General features: G+C 37.2%; 1 protein-coding gene across 1 annotated transcript in view; it reads left to right on the forward strand.

Annotated features, from left to right (window-relative positions):
- Positions 1-2012: 2012 nt before the first annotated feature.
- Positions 2013-26288, forward strand: part of LIN7A (lin-7 homolog A, crumbs cell polarity complex component) — a 29497-nt gene continuing 5221 nt past the window's right edge. The window contains exons 1-3 of the mRNA XM_017743931.1: positions 2013-2132; positions 18503-18574; positions 20910-21119. Of these exons, the coding sequence (XP_017599420.1) occupies positions 18515-18574; positions 20910-21119 (270 nt within the window). The 5' untranslated portion in view covers positions 2013-2132; positions 18503-18514. The remainder of the gene's footprint in view (positions 2133-18502; positions 18575-20909; positions 21120-26288) is intronic.

Below are 26288 nucleotides of genomic sequence, written 5' to 3' on the forward strand. Positions count from 1 at the left end.
TTTTTCTTGATTTCCATGGTCTTATTATCCCAGATCTCCTTTTAGCTTTCTGATCATCACTTCAGTAAGTATTTTAGAGGGATCTTTCTTGATACAGCTGTGATCTGGTAACATGGACTGGGTGCCCAGTAGCAGCTGAAGCACTGCTTGGAGCAAAAGTTCAGGTGCCATTGTTGAATGCAGGGCCAGGTTAGTTTAATCTGAAAGTTTATGAGCTCCAAGACTGCTCTGCCATGCAAGCTACAGCCCAGTTCTTTCATCCTCCTGAAATAAACACTATGTTTTCTCTGTGCTTCCTCTCATTATCTGTCTTTTGGCAGATGCCTCTAAAAAAGCTTGAGAATTGTTTGGGTGTTTGTTAATCTACTAAGGCAGAACCTACCATGATGACTAGTTGCCTGCCTCTTTTAATTAAATTATAAATTTTTTGAGATGTCATCTTCTCTTTTCCTAACACTGATGCAGTGGAAAGTATGTTTTTGTTATAAACGCAAATACATGATTACAGTTTTTCCTGTCATGTCTTTTCTCTTTCCAGAAGATTTCTCATGTCTTTGTTGTATCAGACAGCTTGGTCAGTATAGCTCAGTTACAAGCCAAGGATTGTGAGAACTGTTTCAATTACCATAATCTCCCAGTCACAAACAGTACGATCTTTGTCATCAGAAAGGAGAGTTATATAAGGTTACTTCTAGACATTGCAGTAATTTCTGGAGTTGGGTAGTTGAAGGGAGACTATTTTTTTTTTCTGCGCTTAAAACACCGAATTAAAATGCCTCAAATACTGTTTTATCATTTAATACTATGCATTCATTTCTTCACTGGGATACAGACCTATGTTTAGCAGAGTGGTGTAACTGAACAGTAGTGGCTCTGGTGGTTATGCAAAAGACACAAGAATATGTGAGAATGGCCACGTAGTCAAGATGGCAGCATTGCCAGGTTCAGCTCTATCAGCAAACTTAAAGGAAAAGCTGCCAGGCAGCATTAAATGGCAGAGGAGAAAAATCCTCTCCATTTAAGCTCTGCCATCCTGGAGACTGACCAGGATATGTTTTGCTGAGTTCACTCCTAATGTAAGTCAGTGTGTCCCTTGCTTGACTAGGCTAGCCTCCAAAAGACCAGCCACTATTTCTTGTTCCTCTGTGTCGCCAGCCATAAGGGGTTGTTGGGCATCTTATGGGTTGGGTTGGGCTTTTTTTGGTGTATTTTAGTAATAGCTGTGTAAATTAGGAACTAGTGTTAAGAAAAAAAATTTGAGTGAAGGTACCACTACTGTTCAGCTGAACCAGAATCCCACTCGCCATTCAACATGGCTTAAGCCCTCTGGACTGCTCTTCAGAGACACTTTGATCTTTCCCTTGACAATACACAGGTGCTTAAGGAGAAGTCAGGCCACCATGTATTTCTATGGGTCATACGGGTTTTATGTAGTAGATCAGGTCTTTGGAGACCTAGACAAGAACCTTACATTTACTCTTCTCTAGCAGACCCCATTCTTCCAGAGCAGATTTTACCTGCCTCTGGAAAACTTTATTAGTTGATATTTAGATTTAGAAGAAGAAAAGATCAAATATTTTTCTTGGGCATTGTCATCCTGAGGTTGTTTACATAAAGACACAGCTTCATTTTTTCAGATTTTCTGAAAGTAAACCCTATGTTTTTCCTGTGCCATTTTCTCTTGTGCAGAAAGTAAGAAATATTTTAGTTCTAATACAGACTAGCCACTTTGAACTTGTACCTTTTTTCCAAAGAGGGTTTCCTACTAAGACTGAATCTCTCTCTCTGTTGTACACGTACATGCGTGGTTTGTCTGTACTTCGGGATTTGGATCTCTCAACAGCAGCGTTGTTGCCTAGCAAAGTCTGGTATTACACAAGACTAATATAGTATATTTAATATAGTATGTGTTGGTAAAGCTGATTTTAAATTTAAAATGACAGTGTGCCCTTTTTAGTGATTTAATAATCACTGTTTATACTGATCTGTATCCCTTTTGTTTTCCCCACTCAGATGTTGCAAGAGCAATTGAGTTATTGGAGAAACTGCAGGAATCTGGAGAAGTACCAGTGCACAAGCTACAGTCTCTAAAGAAGGTGCTGCAGAGTGAGTTTTGTACAGCTATCAGAGAGGTATGAATCTGAGATTTTTAGTTATTTCTCAGACTAACATTTCTCACCTGTAGAGAAAAGCATATTTGCCTTTCAGTGCTATGTTCTGTAAAGGATGATGGATGTGAAATGTGTCTGTAGCTGCCTGCTACTGTGCAGAATGTTGAAATTACTGAAAAGCAGACAAAGAACAGTTGCATCAGCAAGACATCAATTAGCAATTAGCTTTGCTTACGAGAAAGGGTGATTAATTAGTACTTCAGCATTCTGCTTGCACTGTTTGAGGGTCTGGGGTAACCTGTACAGCACTGTGCTGAGATATGGGGACATGCCAGGTTGGGTCAGTGCAAGCTTCAATGCCTCTCCTTTGAGCTGAGGCGTGTGATAGGGAAGTGCTGATAAAATCAGAATGCAGTGACAACCAAAAGGGGCAAGACTGAAGTTAGCCGAAGCTGGCAGGAATCTTACCTTTGAAGTCAGTGGTTGGGTCCCAGTGGGCTTTGCTCCTCATGTCAGAAATCCTTGTCATGCTGCCAAGAACTATGATCATGCCACTGCCAGCTGTGGGCCTTCCTAAGCTCTGCCCAACAGTAGATAAATAGTAATTGTTTTATTCGAGTCAAGCTAGAGAAGATGCACCACACTTCTACATGCTTACAAGCAGTATCTTTAAAGCAGTTAACACTTCTGTTAGAAGTTTCTTAGAAGGAAAACATGGTTTAATACAACATTGCATCAGATATTTTACCTACTAAACCAAGGACTCAGCCTGCCAAACAGAAGCAGTTCTAAATGCCCTAACGAAGGCAACATCTTTTTAGTAGAAAATCTGTAAGAACTTCTGTTTCAGTTTATCTGTCTACTGCCTGGAACTAATCCTCCATTGCTGAAATCAATGGGGAATCTAATGTTCCCTCAATGGTAGCAAAATTGAACTCCTGATAACTAGGCAACAGCAGCAGATTGATTGAGTGGACTGCTGAGTGGCTGGAAGGAAAACAGAGATGAGCAGACATTAGTTTAATAAGCAAAATGGAACACACTTGTTACTTTATGGAATATATTCTTCAATGTGAGAATCAGAGAGAGGCTTCCACCTAATTAAATGGCAGTTTTCAAGGCTTTTTAAAGGAAATAGTGTTCCCTGACAATAAATAATAAATAGTGTTCCCTGACAATAAATAATGGCATTGTGTACCCTCAAAAGCTTATATTCTGACTAGTCCTTTCATTTAACCAAACTAAATGCTTCTTTAAGTAACCACAGAGCATAGTAAAGTTGTAGGATTGCTTGGGGTTTTCTTCAGATAGCAGAGCCTGGTACTCCAGTTGTTAAAGGCAGCTTCGAATCTTTGCAGCATTGTCAGTGAAATCTTAATCTCTGGAAAACAGTTTTAGCAGCAACAAACACAAAATTTAAGAACTATGAAACCAGCTTAGAAAAATGCATTCTCAGTTCAATGCACTGAAAGTAGATTTTGACAAAATCATCTCAGTGGCACAAAAGGATTTTATAGAATATTTTGTGAAGACAACCTGCACGTGACTAGAGCTAGTTACACAAGAATTGAGTGATGATGAATAAACAGTTCTACCAACTTCATAAACAAAAACATGTATTTCTTATTAAATATATATAACCTATCTTTCTAATATATCACTAGCAGAGAACAAAGTTTCTACACCCAAAAAATCTGTACTGCTATGTGTGTAAATCTTTTTTTAGAAAAAAATCTTCAAATATAAAAGGCCCAGTTATAAATCTTTTCATTTAGCTAGGGTAGGAGGACTGACATACGTACATTGCAAGTACTTAAGGTTGTTCAACGTGTGGCTTGTCTTTTCAGTTGTATTAAGTCCTTGGCAAATATTTAGACTGTAACTCTCTTTTTTTCTACCAGTTTTTCTACCAGAAGAGCTATTGAAAAACTCAGAAAATAATTGCTTCTAAGACAATAATTGTAAAAGCATGGAATATTTTGGTCACATTACACTGTTAGATATCTCCAAGCACTATAACAAGGGCTGGGAGGGTATCTGAGCTGTGTCGTGTCATTAATCAGGGATGCCCTTCTTGTGTGTCCTTCATGTACACTGGAGTTTATTGAACGGCACAGATTTTTCTGGGTGTGTTTGAGTTTGAGATAGCTAAGGCTAGACAGAAATTTCTCTACAAATGCTCTCTCCCATTGTTTATCTTTTCTTATCTTAGTGCAAGATGTGAGAGTGCGGTGACTAGATTTTCATTTATTACCATCTACACAGACTAGAGGAGAAAAGTTGTTGACATTACAAGAGAATGCATGGCAGTCAGTTGGAAATAATGAGAAAAGTGGGAGTGAAGCAGACTGGGTGTGAGCTGTAGGTAGGAGTAATCAAAATGGGATGAGGAGGCTGGCTTTGTGTTAGTATGCAGATTCTGAAAGAGGCTGCTTATTATATATATGCAGATACGCAGATCTGCAGTGTGGTGTGTTCATTCTGTAATGCAAGATCAAGGCTGACTTTTGTAGTCCTATAAACACCATAATGGAGGAACTTTGGAATACTAAAATTTTCTTTTCCAGTCTAAGAAGTTATGGAAACTTAACTGTCCAGTGTGTTTGGTTGTTAAAATAAGTCCCAGAGAAATTCAACATCAGGCTGAGCGTAAGTGAAAGGATCAAAGATGACACGTAACCTGCACTAGACTAACTAAATGTGACTTGTCCCTTCTACAAGTAGGAATTCTTTAACTACAGAAACAGGAGGTCACTTTTATGACCCATTAGCCTTTAAAGATATGAGATACGTTATTAGATGACATACATTCCAATCTAATGTGTAGGAATCTATCTAAAGGCTGTAATTAATTGTATTTATGGGAATCTACTTAGTAAATAAAATTTCAAATCCCTACACTAATATTCCATAGAAATAAATCTTTTTAAAAATGACTGAGTGAATGGAATTTAAATAGGAGTACTTCAGCATTTTTCAAGGAAGCTATGTTAGGAAATGGTGATTAATGGTTCCCACTTAGCTAAATATAAGTGCCACCAACTGAAATCTTCTGTCTGGCACTAGGCAGGAATATGGATTAGCTCTGAAAATAATAGAAATAATTGAAGTATATAATGGCCTCAGTATTTGCTATTCACCTGAAGACCCCTAGACCAGAAAACAAGTTGACCAAAGTCTGATCACACTAAAGGTCAGTTTGAAAAAAAAATTTAATTGTGTTTTAAATTACTTATTTTAAAAGGTTCCTAGCCACATGAAGATTAATTAGCCTTCTGTAGCTTTATCATCTGATAAACCTTGCACAAATCTTGTCCATTAAGTCCTTTACCCTTCTAAATGTTTTTGCTGTTTATTCAAAGCTCTTGCTATGTTATAGTCATATGCTTTCCAGGGGGCTACTGGAGTAAATGAAGGGCTGTGAAAGTGATTGTATAATTGAGCTACTGAGAAGTTACATTCACATGCAACTAAAACTAGACAGCCTAATTGATAAAGTTACTTTAATTGTTATAAGTCAGTAAAAGAAAGTTATAAGAACTGTAAGATCCGGTGAATGTCTGGTCTGGCTAGAAACCCTAAAAACCTATGGGCACAGATGATAGAATAAACAACTGAGCAAAACACAGTGGATCATCAGCAAGAAAATGTGGCATGCCTTAGCAGCTTATGTGAATTTAATTTACTGCTAACATCTGATAATTGGTGGTCAAGCACCAGGAGAATAACTTTATGACCCATTTGCTCTTGGTGAGCAAAGTTTTCTTTCAGGTTGATTCCCTGATTTCCATTTCTATGTCTTAAATATGTAATACTCAGGTGTATCTCGCTTTTCTCCTCGCCTGCCTTTGCTACTCAATTTTCTATTTCAAGGTTAAATCTAAAGTTTTTCTGTGTGGATATTATTTGAAATAAGATCTGACTAGGAAATACCTGTGGTGAATCAATGCCAAGATTAGTCGGATAAAAATGTGGTGTGGCAACCAGACACCCAAAAGTAACCATTATTTTATATTTATTATGATTCCCACCAAAATATCATATCGTCACAGAAAAGCAGTTCTGTAGGACTCGGTCACTGACAAAGGAGGAGCAATCAACACAAAGTATTCTAATCTTGTCCATCTTGTATGAAATTAGTCATTGGGAAAGCATGTTATCTTTGAAAATATTTCAGTTCCTACCTCACTAGTTTAAAACATTTTTAAGCTTGCTATAAAATATATACAGAGCATCCTGGACATTTGAAGACCCCTTTTGACTTACAGGCGTAAAAATGGGAATGGCAGAACACTGACCCATTTTTATGAGGTCCTGATGCTCCCTAGTTGCTTTAGAGATAATATTTGCTTGTGTTGTATAGTATTAAAAACAGTTTCATTATATATTAGGCAGGATAGTTTAATAAGCCTAGTTAGTATATTGGAATGATTTCCCTTAATTAATAATTTTCATTTCCATGCCTTAGCGAACTGAACGCCCAGAATCCCAGTGCTGCTGATGTGCAGTGTGTTTTTATCTGGTCATTTCCTCAAGCTGCCCACTCACACTTTCCGTTATTAACCCTGATATATGTCTTTTCAAATATTAAGGGACCAGAAGACAGCTGCTGGGTGGTGAAAACTGAATCTGGTGGTACTGTGCTTATCGCTATACTGTGATGCCATGTGTGACAGCAGAAGGCTGTCTGGAGCCCTTAGATGTTCATTCAACTTCAGATGTCTCAGTGTGGTGGTGTACTCCATTTTTACAGGGCTGTACTGAATATAACAATCTGGGTATTAGCTGGACTCAGGCAAAAATCCTCATTGATTCTTTTATTCAGTGATTAATTTAAGATTTTGATGTAGGAGTCGTTTAAATACCTGTTTTAATTGTGTTTCAAGAATCTTAGAATTTGCTTGTTCAGTTTGCAGTATAATGCTGTTCCTCCACATCCTAGACCTAGTCTCTGAAAGCAGGATTTCATTGTTTTCTGCCTCATAAGTCCTTGCAAAAATGGAGGTGCACCAGGCCAAATTCTCTCAGGCGGCACCAAGGTAAGCCCCAGAGTCCAAATTCTGCCCTGTGTTAATGCTTTATATTTGCTAGAAGCTGCATATTTGTTACAGGAGGAGAAATACAATTCTGGTCAGTCTGTCATTTCCACAGGGCAAGCCCAGCTTTTGAAGTTTTTAAATTACAAGATGCAAGCTTGGAAAAAAAATGCATTGAGGAGACTTACTGCTATAATTCACAGCACAGAACTGTGATTAAAGCTCAGTAGGAAGCCTGACATCTAAAGATCCCCTACTGTCACATTTACCCATTCAAACTGAACTGTTGGTCAGATTGAGCAGAAGGGATATGACAGACTTACTAATAAGGCAATTAGTAAACAAAAGGGCAATAGGACAACACATAGAAGTAAAGTGACCGAGATTTATCAGCTCAGAGTTGTAGCTCAGGTCACAAAAACAGTATGGTTGTATTAGCATGATGCCTCATTAGGCTGCCTGGGAAGCAGAGTTCTCCTTAGGCTAATCTGATACCTTGTTATAACTTGTTCTGGTGTTCCTGATAGTTTATTCAGAATCACTGCACCATTAGTTTAGTAATAGGACTCATGCAGTAGCAAATAAGGAATTGTGCAAATTGACCAATTTCATTCCAATTTTAGCATGTTTATGCATTGATTTATTTTTAACTTTTCAATAAAATTTGTATTCCTGGATGCTAGTTGTAAAGTTTCGGTATTTTATCTGTTTTTTTAGATATTGGAGTGGATTGTAATGTCAGTCAAACCAGTTCAGCTTACCTAAATTCTGGGGCTGTGTAGCATTTGCAAGAATCTTCTACCTTTCCATCCCTTTTTCATTTCCAGTGTCCTAGCAATGAAAAGCCACATAAAATAATGATGTAAGTTTACACTAAATGAGTACTTCCATCACTGATAGGGAAGGGCATTACTTAGCTTCACTCAAATACGATGGTATGGCACAGTAGTAACATATTCATGTTTTACAGATTTTGCTTTCTGCCTCCTGGTTGCAGGTACTGTATCCATCATGATGAGTTGAGAGAAGGATTTGTAATGTGTGTTAATTAGATAATAAAAAATCAGATTTCTAAAGATGAGCTGTCTGCTCTTTGTCTTGCTACCATGCTGGCTAAGGCATTGAGAAAGTTCAGCAGAAAAGCTTAAGTTAGTGGTAAACACAGAAATTTTCTTTTTGATTACCCTACTGTGTTAAAATATATGGGCTTTTTTAGGATGAATGTAATCAGAAATCAGTCCAATTTTGAAAAACAATGAAGTTTCAATTGCCACTTTACCGTAATTGATTGAAGCATTACTCTGTTGCTCGCAAGCCCTGGATGGCATGAATGAGAAGTTTTGGAAATTATTACCTTGTAACTCAGCAGATGGCCTTCATTAATGGCAATTATGTGGATTTACCAAGTTGCCCAAGCATTATCTGAGAGAAGGCATTATTTAGTCTCTGTGCAATTACTAAGTCCCTACGACTTTCATGACTTCACTGCAGGAGATTTAAAACAGCTGCTGTTGACACTTTTTTTTAGCTGCCTAGAGCTAAATACATAGATTTCACAGATAGAGTACCCTAGAATCTGGGACCAGACTGTATCACTGGTCTTTAATGGGTGCTTTCTTCCACTGGTTTTGATTAAAGATCAATTTCTAGAGTTGGCTGGTGGCTATATATCTAATCATACTTACATTCTGCTTGTGTAACTGTGCCTTTCACAACAGATAAATACATACTTCAGTGCTTCAGGAGTCCTGCAATTTACAGAATCAAAACAATCACATATCTTGTTCATGTTACAGTTTATCTGAGTGGTGCTCAGGTGATGTTCTCGTTTTGGCACACAGCTGCAGTTGCATGTGCTACGGAAGGTGACTCCAGTGGAACATGTGTGGTGCATCTCATCATCTTTTTCATTTGCTCACATTATCATTTTAGTTTATTGTTGCAGTATCCTATTTGATTACATAAAACTCTTCAGAATAAACAGAATAGCCTCCACTGCAGTTCATCTCAAGACTGCTTCTTCCTCTTGAGAGAAATCAGCAGCAAGGTTAACTACCGAGTAATATTAGTAAGTGACAGGTTGTTGGAAGCCACTGCACTATTCTTTTTGCCTTGATGGAGCCTCAGTATCCCTCTGCTGCCACTTAACTGATGTCACTGATGAGACTCCTGAGAAATGCTGCTCAATCTCCATTTTTTAATTGTGCCTTCAGAAAAGAAAAGAAATTATAAACTGTTTTAAAACTCTATTTTAGCTATATTTTTTTGGCATTTAAAACAAGAAGTATCAGTAGTTTCCTTCCTTCTCCCTGCCTTCTCAGCTTGATAGGAACATTTGAGATGAGCTTGAATGATGATGTCATGTTTCATCCAGGTGCTCATTTTGGCAAGGTTTTGACAAATCTGTTAGATTTTGGAATGTGGCTGTTGCATATGTCAGCCTCAACAGCGTATACAGACTTACTGATAAAGTGGAGGAAATTAGTGTTTATTAATGCTTGGTGTGTTTTTGAACTGGCAGTGAGGTCTAACAGAGAGTTTGAAATTACAAGCTGTGAGTTCCGAGTGGTCTTACAGGAGTTAACTCATCACACATGTTGGTATTTCTTTTTATCCCAGTATATTGCAGTAGAAGCAGCAAAAGAGACTTTTAGGACTGTATTTTGCTAAGGTTTAGTGATTGCAAAGGATGCAATTTCTACACCTGTAACACTGTTTTAAGATGCCAGATCATAGTTCCCATTGACTTAGAGCAGAATATAGAACAATGTGTAAGAGATACGAAATAAACTAAATGATCCAATTCTATTTTTCTTGTTCCTCATGTAAGTAGTTTTTACTTGCAAATAAAAGTCTATTTTTCCTTATTCTTAAAAAGGTGTGATGTAAATTCCTATTGACTTCAGGGTGTCAGTGATGACTCCAGACAGAATTGAGACTGTAAGGGAAGAGGGGGCACACAAAGGTCTTGTGTGTCCTAACAGCAACACCAGGCGTGTTTCAGTCGACTCACCCGATATGTGCAGAGGATGTGACAGTGTGCATTTTTGGATACATCTGCTACATTCTTCTGCTTGCACATAAGGGAGGAAGGAGATTCTGGCCCCAGCCTGTAACCCCTGTTGGGTTATTTCTTGGACAGATGCAGCATCATATGGCAAGAGCTCAGGGACCAAAACTTGGGTCAGCTTTCCAACACCACCACAGATACTGTCAGAGCAGAGTGCACATCTCCGTTTTCCACACAAAAAAAAAAAGGAAAAAATTCCATTTTAGCTTGAGCCTTCATAAAGTATTTCACCCTAAATTAAAATATTATACCTTTGCAGTGATTATACTTAATTTATTTTTAGAAATGTCTCAGACCCGTGCTGTTTTTTCCTACTGCCTAAGGACAGCTTAATAATGCATCAATATTCAGATCAGTTTTTTCACTTTGGTGGAACTGACCTAGTTTCCTCCATAACCCCCATCCCCCAAAGAAGGAAACATTCAAATAAAATATCCTCAATGAAAATGGTAAAGCCAACATGCATGGTATTTCTTCCACATGGTCTAAAATTAAAACTGTCTCGTCTCCTCAAGTTGTTAAACAAGACTTAGTTTCATTTGCAAGTTTGAGCTTTTTAATGGGTTAGCATCCCTATAGAATCATGTGGCAAGATCCATGAAGTGTTATTTCATGGAAGGGGATTGTTGCAACAATTGTGAAAATGATGCAACGTTTGGTTTTGAGAATAGACACCACCAGTGGTTTTCACAAAGCAAACATGTAACTGCTCAAAGTAATGAGAGCTTATCATGTAAAAATATTCAGAATACCAGCAACCTTGAATGACCACATTCTGTCTGATATAAATAGCTCAGTAATACAGACTAGTTGTCACAAAGCAGCTTTTTCAAATTCAGTTGTCGAAATTCAGTAGCTGCAGGCAACAACTTCTATAATACAGACGTGTTGGTGCTTCCAGTAAGAACAATAATGTATCACACGCCTTCCTCTCAAAGGTACTTTTCAGCCATTTCAACCTCCCCATACTCACAGGTATCTATCAACTTGTCCTGTTGACATTGATGAAAGAACTTTCATCAGCTTGCACTCAAGGGCAGACTGAAGAATTATGTACAGTATACACACCATGAGCATGGGAGTAAGATGGCCTAATTCTGCTTCTGTTGGGATTACTCAAACACCTGTCATAGTCCTATAACAAAATGGGCTTTTGTGATTCATTTGCTCAAACAATCTTGTTTAAGAAGAATCTAAGTTTATTGTAAGCTTGAAGTTGTGGTGTGTGTACATGGCATCCATGGTGTTCTTCCACGACCAGTGGTTTTGTGGGGTTCTGTCCCTCAAAAGCACTGCTGTTTAGACAGTCTTCTCAAATTCTCTTGCTTTTCAGTCATTGAGAACAGTCTCTTCCCCAATTTTTTTAATTAACTACCAAAGAGAGAAGTAGCTATAACATAATGAAAAAACGATGTTAATATTTTTGAGTCAACTTGATTGATAGAAAAGAAAATCAGCCTGCTTTGAACTACCTTATGGACCTACTGTCTTCTAGATTATGGTGTATGACAGTGTTTAGTACAGTATCTTAACTAGAGGCTATAGCTCTGGTGGAGAAAACATGCTCTTAAAGATGTAGATGTGCTTTCCCAAGCATGCTTATCACATGAGATATTTTTTAAAAAGCAGAACACAGGCACAAAACCAGAAATTTCATCTGATATTCAAGAGATACAAAACTAAACACCCTGTTACTAGATATTTTCCACTTCCATTGAGCTACCCCAGGTTTATGGCTGAATGGAAGTGCTCCACTGCTTTGGTTTTGAGCTTGAGTAAGATTTCAGATATAAAGAGTCATTATGAAAGAGGAATTAAGAAAGAGGAATTATGAAAGAGGAAATGTGGTTGGGTCAGCTGCATACCTCCATGCTGCTAATAGACACACTTCTGGTTGTGTTTGATTTGTTTTCTTTTTTTATGTCCTTGTCTGTTCAGGTGTCATCTTAGGTGGATAATTAGATCTGTTTGTAAGTAATTTTGTAGAAAAGAAAATGCTGTTTGAAATATCAGAAAACCTACCATAAAGGACAGAGATTCTGAAAACTCTTGACTTCTGAAAAGTCTGTTGTTCAAGCAAAAATGGTGATTGGTGTAAGAAATTACCAGGTATGATTCCATGGTTTATGTTGTACAAGAGGTTAAGGGTTACCAGAGTCCCTCCTGATCTTTGTAGCATTTAAGATGTCCTTGCTCACTGATTTGTTCAAGCATGATCTGAATTGAGTGCTGAAGCACAGCTCAAGGGGAGTCTGTCCAGGCACACAAACCAATGCATTCCTTTCCACAGACATAAATATGTTGGATTAAGAATGGAAAATAATAGGCAAGGAAGAATGGCAAACAGAATGTGAAAGAGTCAAAAATTATGAAAACAAAGTAGAGTGGGAGAGGCACAATTGATTTGTGCTGCAGGTGGCAGTTTGGTCTCAGAAACAAGGGATTCACAGGCACAGTGGAGAGGTCTGCAGCTTTCCAGTGCACCTCTGCTCTGTAACTTCTCCCAGTCACAAGATTGGACATTCTCCTGGTCTGCCCCAAGCACTGGTTCATGTACGCCAAGTGAAATGAAGTGTGGGTTCCAGATCAGAAGGAGACTGAAGTCCTGAGAGTCAGCTCCATATTTTGAGAGGGAGAAGAGAGTCCAGCAACTATGCTGAATAAAGCATCTTCTGCTCTTCTCACCATGGTAGAAGACTTATTAAGATACTTCTTTTTGCTTGGCATTTTAGAAGGGAAGAATATTTATCATCCTCTCCAACATACGAAGGCAATTAGGAAGACAGGGATTCAGCTGGTTGACAGCAGATGCATAGTACTGAGGTGTAAGTAAATAACAATCTCTCTTTTGTAGCTTAGCGTCAGTTCTGCAAGGATGCGCACATATATACACTGTTCCATTGACATGAGTACAGAAGCACAGTGAAGCCAATTATGTCCTCCTTGCTCTGGTTATTCTCATGCTAACTCTCCTCTCTGTACTGTCTGTCAGGCTCTTGTCTTCCCTTCCTTGAAAGTCTTCTTCCAAAAATAGATACACAGTTCTTTTCTACACTTGAAGCAGCAAAAAATACAGCAAATGAGCTAAAGGAGCGAAGCCCAGATGATGCCAATATACGTTTTAAACAAATATTTATCCGTCTTTTTGTAGGTTTTTTTTTCATTTCACCCTTTTGCCTGCTTACCTGTGATTTACCTAAGTCACTTACTTAGGTTGTGACTTCTTGAAGGAAACATTTTATGTCTTTTTATTATCATCATACTGCAGGCACTGTGGAAACACATCTGATTACTACTATTTGCATATATTATCCCATACAATAAGAAACCCCTAACATTTTCAAAAAAGGTAACTTCCTCACTTAGAAATTTCAGAAAACTTTATTTGGGCTTGCTACATCCCAGGTCTGAATTGCAATGTACTCTGTCTTGGATTGTGTTTGTGGGGGTTTTTGAGTACGAATTCATTGCTGTAAAATGACTTGTGCCTCATACCTGTTCCCTTCTGGTGTTCGGATCAGCTTGTCCTAAATTTGAGCATCATTATTGTAGGTACAGTTGTACTAGAATTACATATTTCATCAGGGGATGAATCATTAAATACCTCTTACAGAAGTTAATACAATAAAACTGTTTAATTAAATTCTATCTTTGAGAATTCATCAGAAAAGATGCTGTATCATTCAGGTTGTAAACAGAATACTGCTTCTAGACACCTTTACAAAACAGGCTGCTAAGTGCACTGTTTCTCCTGGACCTTCTACAGCTTTGTGTTGACATAAATAGCCCAGCCCTAAATAACTTGCTGCTTTGTTATGAGTCCATATGGAGTAATTTTTGATAAGAAGCCAGCTCCTAAAGTACCTGTAAGGCTGTTCCACTTCCTGCGCTCCAATAATCCTAAGCCAGCTGCTTGGCCTCCCAGCTGAATGCGTGGGGATGAGAACCATCATCATAACAATAATACCTGTTGCATCTGACTCACTACAGCTCCTGCTGGGAGAGGTAATAAAATGTGCATTTCTCTGTGCCTGCGAGAGCTGCCACAGTACACAGAGGATTCGCTTCCAAGTTCAAATTTTCTAGTTGTAATTTACCTCCCTCCCTCTTTTTGTAATCTTTGAGTAGTATAGGAGAATAACTTTAGGTTATGTCTGAGGAGACTACCTGCAGAAGCTGAAATAAGTCTGAGATCTATATTCATGCTTTCAGGAGTATTGCTTGGTGGGAGCGTTGTGTTCTGTGCTCCACAGGAAGGAGAAAACAAATCCAAGTACATCTTGCGCCACAGAACAAATGAGATCTGTGTGAACAAACCCCTGTCTGCAGCACGCCTTTACCTATGAACATTCAGCACACAGACACTCACAGTTTTGGTAGAAATCGCTGGGGGGGAGAAATTATCTGAAACATCACCGTTTACCCTTCAGCTGTAGCTTTGTGTCTTGAAACATTGACAATTCATCTGTAATTTAATCTCTATTACTAATGAATTATGGAAGCTCTTTTCCGTATGCACTAGACCATCAGATTGTGTGTAGAGTCTGTCAGTAAATAATATTTCTAAACACCCATGTAGTCTTACAGACACTCAGAAAAGAAATAGCTGTGCATACAAAAATAGATATGCTCTTTTTCAAGTTAGTAACATATAGTAACCATCTAGATTAGATACTGTACTGGGCAACTGGCTCTAGGTGGCCCTGCTTGAGCAAGGCAGTTGGATGAGATGACCTCCAGAGTCACTTCCATCCTCAACTCCGTGATTCTGTGACATGTTAATTTTCATTCTTCAGCTCAATCATACTGTACAATGATGTCTTTGAAAATGATTCGTCATAGTCAACAAAGGTCACTGTTTTAAAAGACTTTTAGTAAACATCCTAAAGGGGTGATTTTAAAATGCTTGAAATTAAAATCTGTGCCTCAGTCTTTTTCTATACTGACTGATATTTTGTTTAAGTAAAGAAATCTACAGTAGATCTTATACAGGCGTCTTAAGGATGACATCGTTAGATTCAGGAGAATTGCTATATGTTAAAAATATAATCAGATGTACAGATAATAGTAGGAATTGAAAGAAAATACTTCATAAATCCATTTCAATTATTTGTCACATACAGTGGATTGAACAAGAAGCTATATTCCAAACCAGGAGGATTTAAATGCCACCTTACTCAGTTTGAGAACAAAGAGATTTTCAGTTTATGTGTTCTCTACATAGAAGAGGGAGCAGAATGGATTTGTTGTGCTAAAATCATGGCTAAGGTGGTGCTGAGAACAGCATAGATAAAGGGCTTAGTGTGGCTATAGGAAAACAGACAGCGTTTGTTCATGGACTTCAGTGCATTGCAAAAATGAGCCCTGATTAGATCTGAACCCTACAAAGAGTTTAAGTGGCTTGGTGGAACAGGTACAGTTAATCTGTGTTTGGTTGTTAAACTGACTTAGTAATAAGAAGGTTATGTGGGTGTATATGTTTTATCATTCTTAAACTCAAGTTACATTAATCATTATGTAACAGTCAAATAGGATAATCAGATTTACAAATGCCTCGAGCAAATATTCAAGACCAGTTGCATCTCTTGCTTATAGAGAGTGAGATCTGACATGCAGGACTCTTTGTTTGTAAGAACTGTGCTATAGATACCACAATCACTGATAACTCTTTGCAGAACATTTTAAATCTGCTAGCATTGAGAATTTACAGATTAACCCAAGGATTATATGACACTATTGATCATATTTTTCCACAAGTTTTTGAGCTGCTAGATTATTTTTTTGCTTACTAATTTAATCACACACTCGTGAGTCTGTTCTTTTACCAGTATACAAGTTAGTTACCAGGATACTGGATGTTAGAAAGTCTACCAGCTAGATACTGGTAGGATGCAATCAACAGGAAATTATACAACTTCAAACCTAGCAAACAATGACATGAATGTATCATTATCAGATCACCTTTGTGATAATCGACCTTAGTCATGAATATTTTAAAGAACTTTTTAGTAACTGTTCCTCTATATGAAATACTGTGACCTCTTTTTGAAACAATTTAATGTCATAAGAGTTCAGTATTCAAATATATGCTTTTAGACATTTTAGCAAGCCACAGCATTTAAAGCTCTGCAAGCAAAAACAATATGTAGAATCTGCTGTCATATTTTAAGATGGAGGGAAACCTGAAGAAAATACAGCATTATCAGTGGTTCAGTATGCTGTGGGTTTTAAAGAAACAAGTATGTAATGATTCATTACTGCAATTACACAGTATTCTTCTTATATAATGTAGTAGTTCTTCTTATGTAATAATGTGTCCTACAACATAATACAATAAACACTGAACTGATCTGTGCAGTATAATGCTGAGTATGTAGACTCAACCCATTTTTATGATGATATCATCTGGTACTAAAACATAAGAAACCAGAGATCCTTTAGAGACTATAAAAGACCTTTATTTTCCCAAATGTTTAAAAATAAGGGCAAAATCCTGGTTTCTGCTGTGGTCAATGTCCATGTTACCAATGGAAGCAAGATTTCATTTCAAATCATGGGAGATTTTCAGCATGCTCCCCTTGTCTCAGTTTTTCTTAACTCCCCCAGGTTCTTACGAATTCAGTTCTAGAATGACGTGTGTGCTGACAATAGTCAAGACAAAGAATCTTTTGCTGTATTGTGGAAGTGTTTGTCATATTTTAGATCTCTGAAATGGATCGTATTTTTTACCTCCTTTCTTTTTTTGCCTTTTCCTTTTATATGATACCCCAAGAAAAAAGGTTTGGCGATCAGTCACCCCCAAACATTTTGCTGCTTAAGAGTGCTTGATTAACACTATATCTGTCCACTGAAGTCAGAAATGCGCCACAAATCTTAATTCTGTTTAGATGTTTGCAGCACATGCTTGTCAGTGTGTTAAGTTTTATATTAACAGGCTCAGTGGGGAAAGATTCATCATTATGGTACTGCATGGACAGTGGGATGGAAAACTTCTGTCTATCAATGGGACAAGCTATTGTAGGTTACTTAAGTACTTCTCTGCCAAAGTAACATTTACATTACCAAAGAGGAAAGTTCTGCTAAAGCATCAGCAAATGAGTAAAAGGTAAATGTATTTTTGAAAGTACATTTGAGTCTGCGCTCTTCAAGGAACATAAGGAGATTGCTGTAAAAACTAACATACTTTACCAACAAAGGTTCTCTCTGAGGAGTGCAGCCTGAGACATAAAACACATGAAACGACAAAATTTCTGATGAATTAGGTCAAGAAAATGCCCACAGTAAATCAGTGGCATATAGGAACTTATTTTTTAAGTTTGGTGGTTTTATAAGAAAGTTAAATAAAATGTTTGGTTTGTTTGCATTCACCTTTGTCTTTCAAAACACTTTCTGTATGTTATGTATAAATACTTTTATTTTTTAAGTTTGCTTTCAAAATAACTGGCTAGCATCAAGGCTTTGGTTGTTATTTTTCCTCTAAGAGTGTGATAAATCTAGAGAACAAAGGCAGTGTTAAGACAAAGCCTTTTCCTTTCTCTTTACTGGAGATGTTTAAAAGGGAGAGATAAGGACCAGGGAAAATGGGCCAAAAGTGTATACCAGAAAAAAATGACAGAAAGTTATATATATAGGCAGTGTTAATTTTATGTAATTTATGCATATGTACAATTCCTTTTTAAAGGATAATCTTAGCCATTGACCATGTTTGACCTGACCTAACCTCTTTTCACTACTCCTGGTTATGGTTGATAGAAGGTAGCACTGGGACCTTTCTTCAGAACTATTTTCACTTCGATTCTTCAGCTGAACAGCATTCTTTTTCTTCTGCTGTATGCTGAGCAACTTACGTATTTTTTTAACATCAGTTTCCTAAGTCTTTTAGTTCAAGAAAGTTCAGAGACCAAAGAAGCCTTTGTTGGAGGCTGAGACACCTCTCAGGCCAGTTCAGATCATTTGCATTCAAGTCAGTTGCCTGGAGACACAAATTTTTGCTAACATACAACTTAACTGTTCTGGTTTTAGGAAACTACTTGCTAGAGAATGGAAGGGAGTTGTCTTGGAGGATACAAAGTTAAGTTTGGAAAGTATAATGAGAAAAACAGATTGATGCTCTCTGTTAGCCTGGGCATGCTCAAGTTTAGCAGACACTTGGCTATGTGATTGCATGAATACAGCATTAATGAAAGTTAGTTCTCTGACAGAAGGGAACTCTCCTTTCTGGGTTAGTATAAAGTCCTTGTTTTGCTTCTATAATTAATTTCATTTTATTTTCATGAACATTTTAGGTGTATCAATACATGCATGAAACCATAACTGTTAATGGCTGCCCCGAATTCCGAGCCAGGGCCACTGCAAAGGTAGGATACGTGCAGCTGTTGAAATACGTGTTACCAAAGTGATCTAGTAATTGACTGTGCGCGTGTGTGTTTCAGGTATTCGTGTGTACACTGTAAGAAAATTTAGACATCAGTGGCAGCCCAGAGTCTAGAACCAGTGCTACTTCCCAGGTAACAATCATAATGGAAAATTTCAACCTTTATGCTGCTTCTGTAGCTTAAGAAAAGAGAATGATTTTATGGAATATGATGCTTTTTGAAAAGTTGCTTTGCAAAAGCAAATATACTGGTTCTTCTGTAGCAGTCTGCCTGCAACAACCAATATTTTAATGGACTGTTTTCCCATACATCTCATCCAGAGAGGACACAATTACTTGGGAGATAGAAACTAAACAGTCAAAATTCCCCTTTTAAATAATGGGAGCTGTAGGTGCTGAGAGAGTGGTGAGGATGAACAGTGACAGAAATAGCCTGATCAACATTTTATTGACTCCACAGCCAAATGTAAGCCTGGGTTTTTTTCTGATACATTACCTGTTCTATTAAAATGTATTCTCTCTTTGTCCATGTGGGCCTGCCTTTCTTATATCCTAAGACAATGACAGCTACGTTACTGCTGCTACTGAAATGATAAGGGAATTCACACAACCATGAAAGAACCCATTCTTTGTGCCAGTATGAAATATGCTCTGTATTTTCATAACATGCACAAAGATAGATGCTTCCCAACAAGGGTGTCCACCATAGCTTTCTTTTTCCCATTACTGTTTTGTACAAAACACTGTCTTTTATGTGGTGTAGCAGGTACTATGCAAAGTAACTTGCAAAAGCCATAGATCTTCTTTCGAGATATTTCTTTATGATCCCATTCCTGTGAACATAAACTCCCTGAAGTCCTAGTGGAACTAAGATCTCTTACCATTAAGTATTTATGTTCAGAGACTTTAATTTAAAGCTGTATCCGAAGAGGAAGGTTGGGAGTGTGTTACAAAATGATTAAGAGTATTTTAGAGGAGTAAGCTCTATAAGAGCAGCAAATAACCTAATATACTCTAAATTGCAGTGTATTTTCCATATTAAATAGGACTTTCTTTTCTGTAGGCTGTACTTCTGATTTTAACCTTCTGATTAAAAGCTAATGGTCAATGTAAATTTGTAAGGTCTTTGGTTCTATATAGAGAAATGTGTATATGAAATCCTGATTGTTTACACTGCACATAAACATAGAAATTATTGCTATGTTATTTAGTAAATGGGGAGAAGTCTGATTAGTGTTTCCCATTCTCATTTCTTATTCATATAGAACAGCAGGTTACAGAGCAATGTTTCAATATCGCAATATTTCCTGGTTATTTCTGGGCTGTCTGTATTTCATTCTCCTAGTGCATTCATGTCTGACATAAAATGTATGCATGATGACAAGTTCTGCATGTGCAAAAACATGTAATTGAGAATGAACCATTATGTCACATCATCCACTAGCTTCTATTGAGCATAAGTGTTATAGGATGCTCAAAAATATTAGTGTAATGCAAAATTGTCCAAGCAGTTTGAACTACAAACACATGTTAAAAACTATAAAATATTTTCTTAATGTTTATTTAATGCTTTATTAAGACCGATAATTAAGAAAATGCTTGTAGTGAAAAATCAAGGATAAATGTAATATTTTCCTGGATGCAAGCTTTACAGTATGTTACTTTTTTTTTTTTCTCCCATGGAATAAGCATAACAATCTAGATTTTTCTAATTGATTTATATATCTGTTGTTGTCTTAAGATTTAATTTTTCAGTAAAAGTTTCGACAGAATTATATAATAAAACCTCCTATTCCTGTTCCAGAAGTTATTTCACAAAGTTTATAAATTAAGCTTTTTAATTTAAGAATATATTTTGAGGATTTAAAATAAATAATTCCATAACTCCAAAAGCAAAGCAGAGAGTTAACAATTCAGTTCATCCATTTTATTTCAACTAGGAACACATTAGAGATCCCATTATCTTATCCCACAGGAATAAATTTTCTCCCTGTGAAAAGGCAAAGGAGAAATGTACTAATGGTCATAATGGTGCACCACCACAGAGGTGGCTTTCTGGTGCCTACTTCTGGCTGTGCTGGTAGCTTTCTGTATTATCTTTGACAAGTCACCTAAATTCTCTGTTCCTCTGTTGATTCCTTTATTTGAAAAACATTGGCATAGAACTTGATGTTTTTAAAATATTTTCAGATAATCAGAAAAAGTCAGAGTAAGATACAGAAATGTTTTCACAGGAAGGAGTTCTTCCTGCGAATGAACAACAATGTGTCTATCACTGTTCCCCCTAAATAGCCAAATCAATCTTTTTTTTCTTCCAGGCAACAGTTGCTGCATTTGCTGCAAGCGAAGGCCATTCACACCCGCGAGTGGTGGAGCTGCCAAAGACTGAGGAAGGCCTGGGCTTTAATGTCATGGGAGGAAAGGAACAAAATTCACCTATTTATATTTCTCGCATCATTCCTGGAGGAGTGGCAGAAAGACATGGTGGGCTCAAACGTGGGGACCAGCTGCTTTCAGTTAATGGAGTGGTATGTGCAAATTTGATAGAGCTTTCATTTTCATCTGGATTTTCATTTCTCACAGCTGTTCTAATGCCACAATTTAAATGCAGCCACACGAAACAAAAAGAATGAGCTCAGTGAGAGACCTTCAGTGTGCGTTTGTGGTGCAGTGAGGCAGAGCTCCAATAACAACTTTGTGCCATTACAATTTCTATTGTACTGGAGAGTGCTTGAAGAGCTTAATTTCAAATCCTCACCACCTAATTTATGAGGAACCTATGTCCTTAATTGATAATTCTGTAAGTTCCGCTTGTAGTAAAAGCTTAATAACAGACTGTCGTTCTTTCATTTCATAGCCTTCAAGGCACACAGCCCTTTCCAAGCACGGTGATGCCACAGTGGCACTTGTGTAGTCTTGTGACCTTCAGAGCCTTTGAACACATAAAATTGAAAGAAATTTGGTAAGCACATTTGGTGCTGATTTGCAGTGGGGGGCACATTCTAGATTTCTTTTAGTGATATTCATCCAGCTGTGATATCTTTGTCGGAGAAATCAGCTGTACAAATGTTCGCATACAGAGAGCATGTATGCTGGGTAAAAAGGTACACTTTTTACATGGTCATTTTTCATGTAAGTCAAGGTGGAGTATTTTGCAGTAATTTCACTGTGGATGTCAATATGGAGGTAAAAAAAAGGGCTGTTGGAATAGAAGACATACAAGGTTCTGACTCCATGATATGGGTCAAATTCTGCCTTTCATTTTGCTTTGTGTCTTCTTTTACAAAGAAAAGTAAAGTACTGAAAAGGTAAGGATAGTCGTTTATATAACCCTACACTTCCCTTTATGAACATGTAGTCCTTTTCCATGCAAACCTCCGTCTGACCCTGTATTTAAATACATCAAAGGCACATAGTAACAGTTTCTGAGTCCAGTCAGGAATCTAAGACTTTACAACTTAAATTTCTTCTTCTTTGCAAGCCTATAAAAAATAAAAATGATTTATGTTTTCATCTTTTTCTGTCAACACTAGCTATTCCCTTTCTCTTGTAACAAAGTATTTCTGTAACACTTCAGACAGAACTTTTTCCACTTCTTGTATTAACTATCATGTTCTCAAAAGAGAAATACTAGTTCTGGAAACTTGTACACAATGAGGAAGAAAAGAAAAACCCACTGAAAAGATTATTTAGTCTCAAAGAAAAACAAACTGAATATTTAAGGAAGTTTGTTACTTGAACTTCACTGATTGAAAGTCGATCAAAAAATTTTGTTGTTGTTTCTTTCAACAGGTGATTAAAAAGGCAGACAAAAATAGTTTTAATTTACTAATTGATGGATGATTCTTGAAAAATCCTTTTACTGTCAACAGCATCTAGGCAAATACCAGAGAGGAAAGTGGCGAACCTTCAGATGTCAAGATATATTGAATTTGACCCTCTTGTCACCTCTGTTTTATGATTCTCCATTCAAAAATTTGATGCATGTGCTCTAGAATATATATTTAGGTAATGCAGCAAAAAAACACAGTACAAAATTTCCAATTACATGTGGACACATGAGAAAGTTTAGAGATGCAAGAGAAATGTTTTTGTATTCAGAGTCTAAATAACAGAATTTAAAATTTCAATTCAACTGCATACTTGAAATAATCACAGAATCATAGCAGGGTTTGGGTTGGAAGGGACCTTAAAGGTGATCTTGTTTCAACCCCCCCAGCATGGGTAGGAGCACCTTGCGCTAGAGCAGGTTGCTCAGAACCCCATCCAACCTAACTTTGAACACTTCCAGGGATGGGACATGCACAAATTCTCTGGCAACCTGTTCCAGGGCCTCACCACCCTCACAGTAATGAGCAACTGTTCATAAACCAGTCTTGGGCGGAATTAATCCCATACAATATAATTTGTAAAAAGGCAAAAATTACGGATGTGATTATTTGTTGCGATAAGGAGCAGCGCAGATTCCCCAGGCAGGTGCAAAGGAGAGCCTTTATTGCAAAAACTCACCCTTTTTAACCAGTTAGCCATTTATCAGTTTACGTAGTTTTAAGGGATAACAAATATGATTCAACCAACCACCATACACAATGTAAACACATGATGGTTATATAACATGTTTTTCTACCTTAATTGAACTGTGTCTCTTTCCCACAGTCCTTTTCTACTTAGCCAAAGTAACAGGCCTGAGCCATGATTTTACAAATGCAACAAGGCCTTCATTTTATAAGGTTTTACCTATATGCAACAGTTATTTGTTTGCAGACAGCTGGAGACGGGACAAAAAAAATCTTAATTTAGCATTGTTTACTGGGACTAATTCACTCTGATTCTCTTAATTTAGCTGGAGAAAAGCAAATAATATACAGTATGTACAGTAAAACATACAGCTCAGTGGTGGGACATGAAATGAAAATGAAATATCTGTAACTTGTTTGTGCTCAACCATCGATGGTTATCCAACTTCATAATTAGCAACATAAAATTAGAGCTGTGTATTCAGAATCCAGATTTGTTATCCCAGCATGACTGGGAAGACTGTTCCTTGAGCTGTTTCACTGGATGTTAAAAAACAGTGTTTTCTCATTATGCTGAGGATTTTGTTACATACTTTTGTCCCACACCCCCTAAAAATAAAGGAAATTGAAAGCAGTAAGCTCTGCAGATGGCTCGACAAAAACACTTGCTGGTGCCTGTTGATATCTGGCAAAGATTCTGCATTTGTCAGATACCTTGTGTGAGTCAGATACAGAAAGGATGCAAAATAGATTTATAATGACTAGTTTGTCAACCAAGTATTTCTTTAGAGATACCTAATAGAAAAATTCTTTTCAGTTTCTCAACTTGTGGGCTAACAGTCAGATTTTCTTTTTTGTCTTCAGGAAAGTTAATTTTTTTCTTTTCAATTTATGGCAAGTCTGTGAACCAGGATAGAGTAATGGTTGGTATTTGCCCACACTATATCTGCAGTTCTTTCAGCTGTTCTTATCTGTACAGTGTTTTACATTCTTCTCTTTGATGCAATCTGCCAATGCAATAATGGAAAAAAAAGAGTAAGTATATGTAAGTATATGTAATAAAGATTTTATATTAAGTAAATATATACTTTCCAAAACAATTTTACCCATTTGGTGGGCAGTTCTAAAGTAACGACAGTGTCAGATCCTTGCAGTGTCCCCCACCACCACAATCCAGTCAGCAAAGTACCTTGTGCAGGAGTGACCTCTACCAGCAGGAGTCCTTTGCCACCACAACCTTAGAGGTTTGCAGAGGCAGAAAAATTCCAACAGCAAAACAACTTCCTTTGCCCTTTCCTTTTCCCCACTCCAAGGGGCTCTGCTATTTCACTTGTACAGCTGCTGTTAAGCAGGTAAAGTTTTTGTAACACCTTGAAAATTGAAGTGCAAGCAGTAATAAAGACATTAAGAGCAGGTATAACGATCATATTAATAACAGCTGAAAACTGTGGTTGTAAAGATCTGGGTGAGGTGTGTTCAGAGAGCAGGATTTGTATTTAGCAGTGCTGTTTGCCTTTGTTATTTTCCCTTCTTTTGTTTATGGCTCAGAGCAGTAGGCTTAATTCTGTATCATTACTATTCAAATCAACAGTTTTCCATTGACCTGAATAGCAACAAAGTCAAACCTTTCATTTCTAATTGGAAAATACCATCTGAACTGGAAGAACAAGGCTGGGAGCAAACAGGAGAGAAAATAGACAATCATGATAAGTGCAGTTTTCTGGGTTGTTGATGGAATTATTAAAACACACCAGCTTGTTATTCCCCTACAGAACTATCACAATTTCTTATTTCTTAACCATCCAGCTCTTTGAAAGCAAAGTTTTTTGAAAGAAAATGTTTCTACTTCATGTAGGTTGGGAGCTTACAATGTTTGGTCATAGCCTGTTCTAAGTTCATACTGTTGCACAGCAGCAGAACCAATCATGACACCACTGAATACCCTATCATTTCCCCTGAATGTCCATGCCATGCCATGCTGACCATGATTTACAAGCAAAAAAGGAAAAATAAAAAAATGCTAAATTTTGTACACTTTGTCTTAAGGTGAGACTTACATTTCCAAAAGCCAGTATCAAAGCCAGTCACAAAGAATGTGCTATAAAAGAGAGCTAGTTATAGCATGTGTTAGTTATGATCACCTAACTAACATTGAACAGTTACAGGCTAGGGGATGTGGGGAGGAAGTTTTCATTTGTATCTGTGACTTGTTCATTACAGCAATTTCACAAAACGCCCTGTTCATCTATAGCTTTTTACTTTAGTTCACTTTGGAACATTAGACACATTCACTGTTACTTATGCAACGAGAGTTTCCTTTTTTTTTTTTTTAATATTTGTAAGGAAACAATTTCTTTCTCCAAGTTACTTTTTAGTAGCAGTGCTTCTCCAGCAGATTTATCCCAGTTGCAGTTTCTAAAAAATCTGGTCATCGAAGATCATGAATTTTCTTGAAGATCTTTGGATCTACTGGAGGAATTTTGTGAACATACAACTCAAAATATATATGTTCTTTCTCTATTTCTGGTAATCATTTCAGCACCTGACATTCATTATTTCTCTGAGTTTCATTAATGTTTCCAAAGCATCTTAAAATTTCTATAGAAACTTAAGTCTGGTCAGTTAACTCAGACATAAAATGATTGTATTAATATGTTGAAGGATATTTAACAGGAGAGGGGAAGATAACTAGCAAAGTAATAACCTTGAATTGTTTATGCTATCTGTATAGAGTGGCTGGTTTTTGAAACTTCTAAATCATTATTTCTACATCTTAATGTGCCACATCAGAAGTAGTTCTTACTCCCTGTTCCCGCACAATGCTACTCAGTCAAATAGGAGAGATGAGTATAGAAAGAATTTTCTTCTGGCAGTTGCTATAACAATGCTAAGTTATTCTTTTTACGTGAATCGAATTTAATATTTTGAATGCTGCTATTTCTCTTTGGAAGCCTGTGGGTATAGTTTCATTTTAAATAGCATGGTATACATAAGAGTTTTCAAACACAGCAGGTAGCAAAACTTGGATTTAAGTGGGAAGAAAAATACATATTTTTAGATGATCTAAAATCCATGTGAAGGTTGCAGATATTCAGGCTGTTGGGTTTTCTTCTCTGCAGAGATACTTCTGTTTTTTGGAATACATCCTACAACACATGTGGACAATCATGCACCATTAGA

Source organism: Corvus brachyrhynchos, unplaced genomic scaffold, assembly GCF_000691975.1.
Source record: "Corvus brachyrhynchos isolate BGI_N302 unplaced genomic scaffold, ASM69197v1 scaffold9, whole genome shotgun sequence".
Lineage (NCBI taxonomy): Eukaryota > Metazoa > Chordata > Aves > Passeriformes > Corvidae > Corvus > Corvus brachyrhynchos.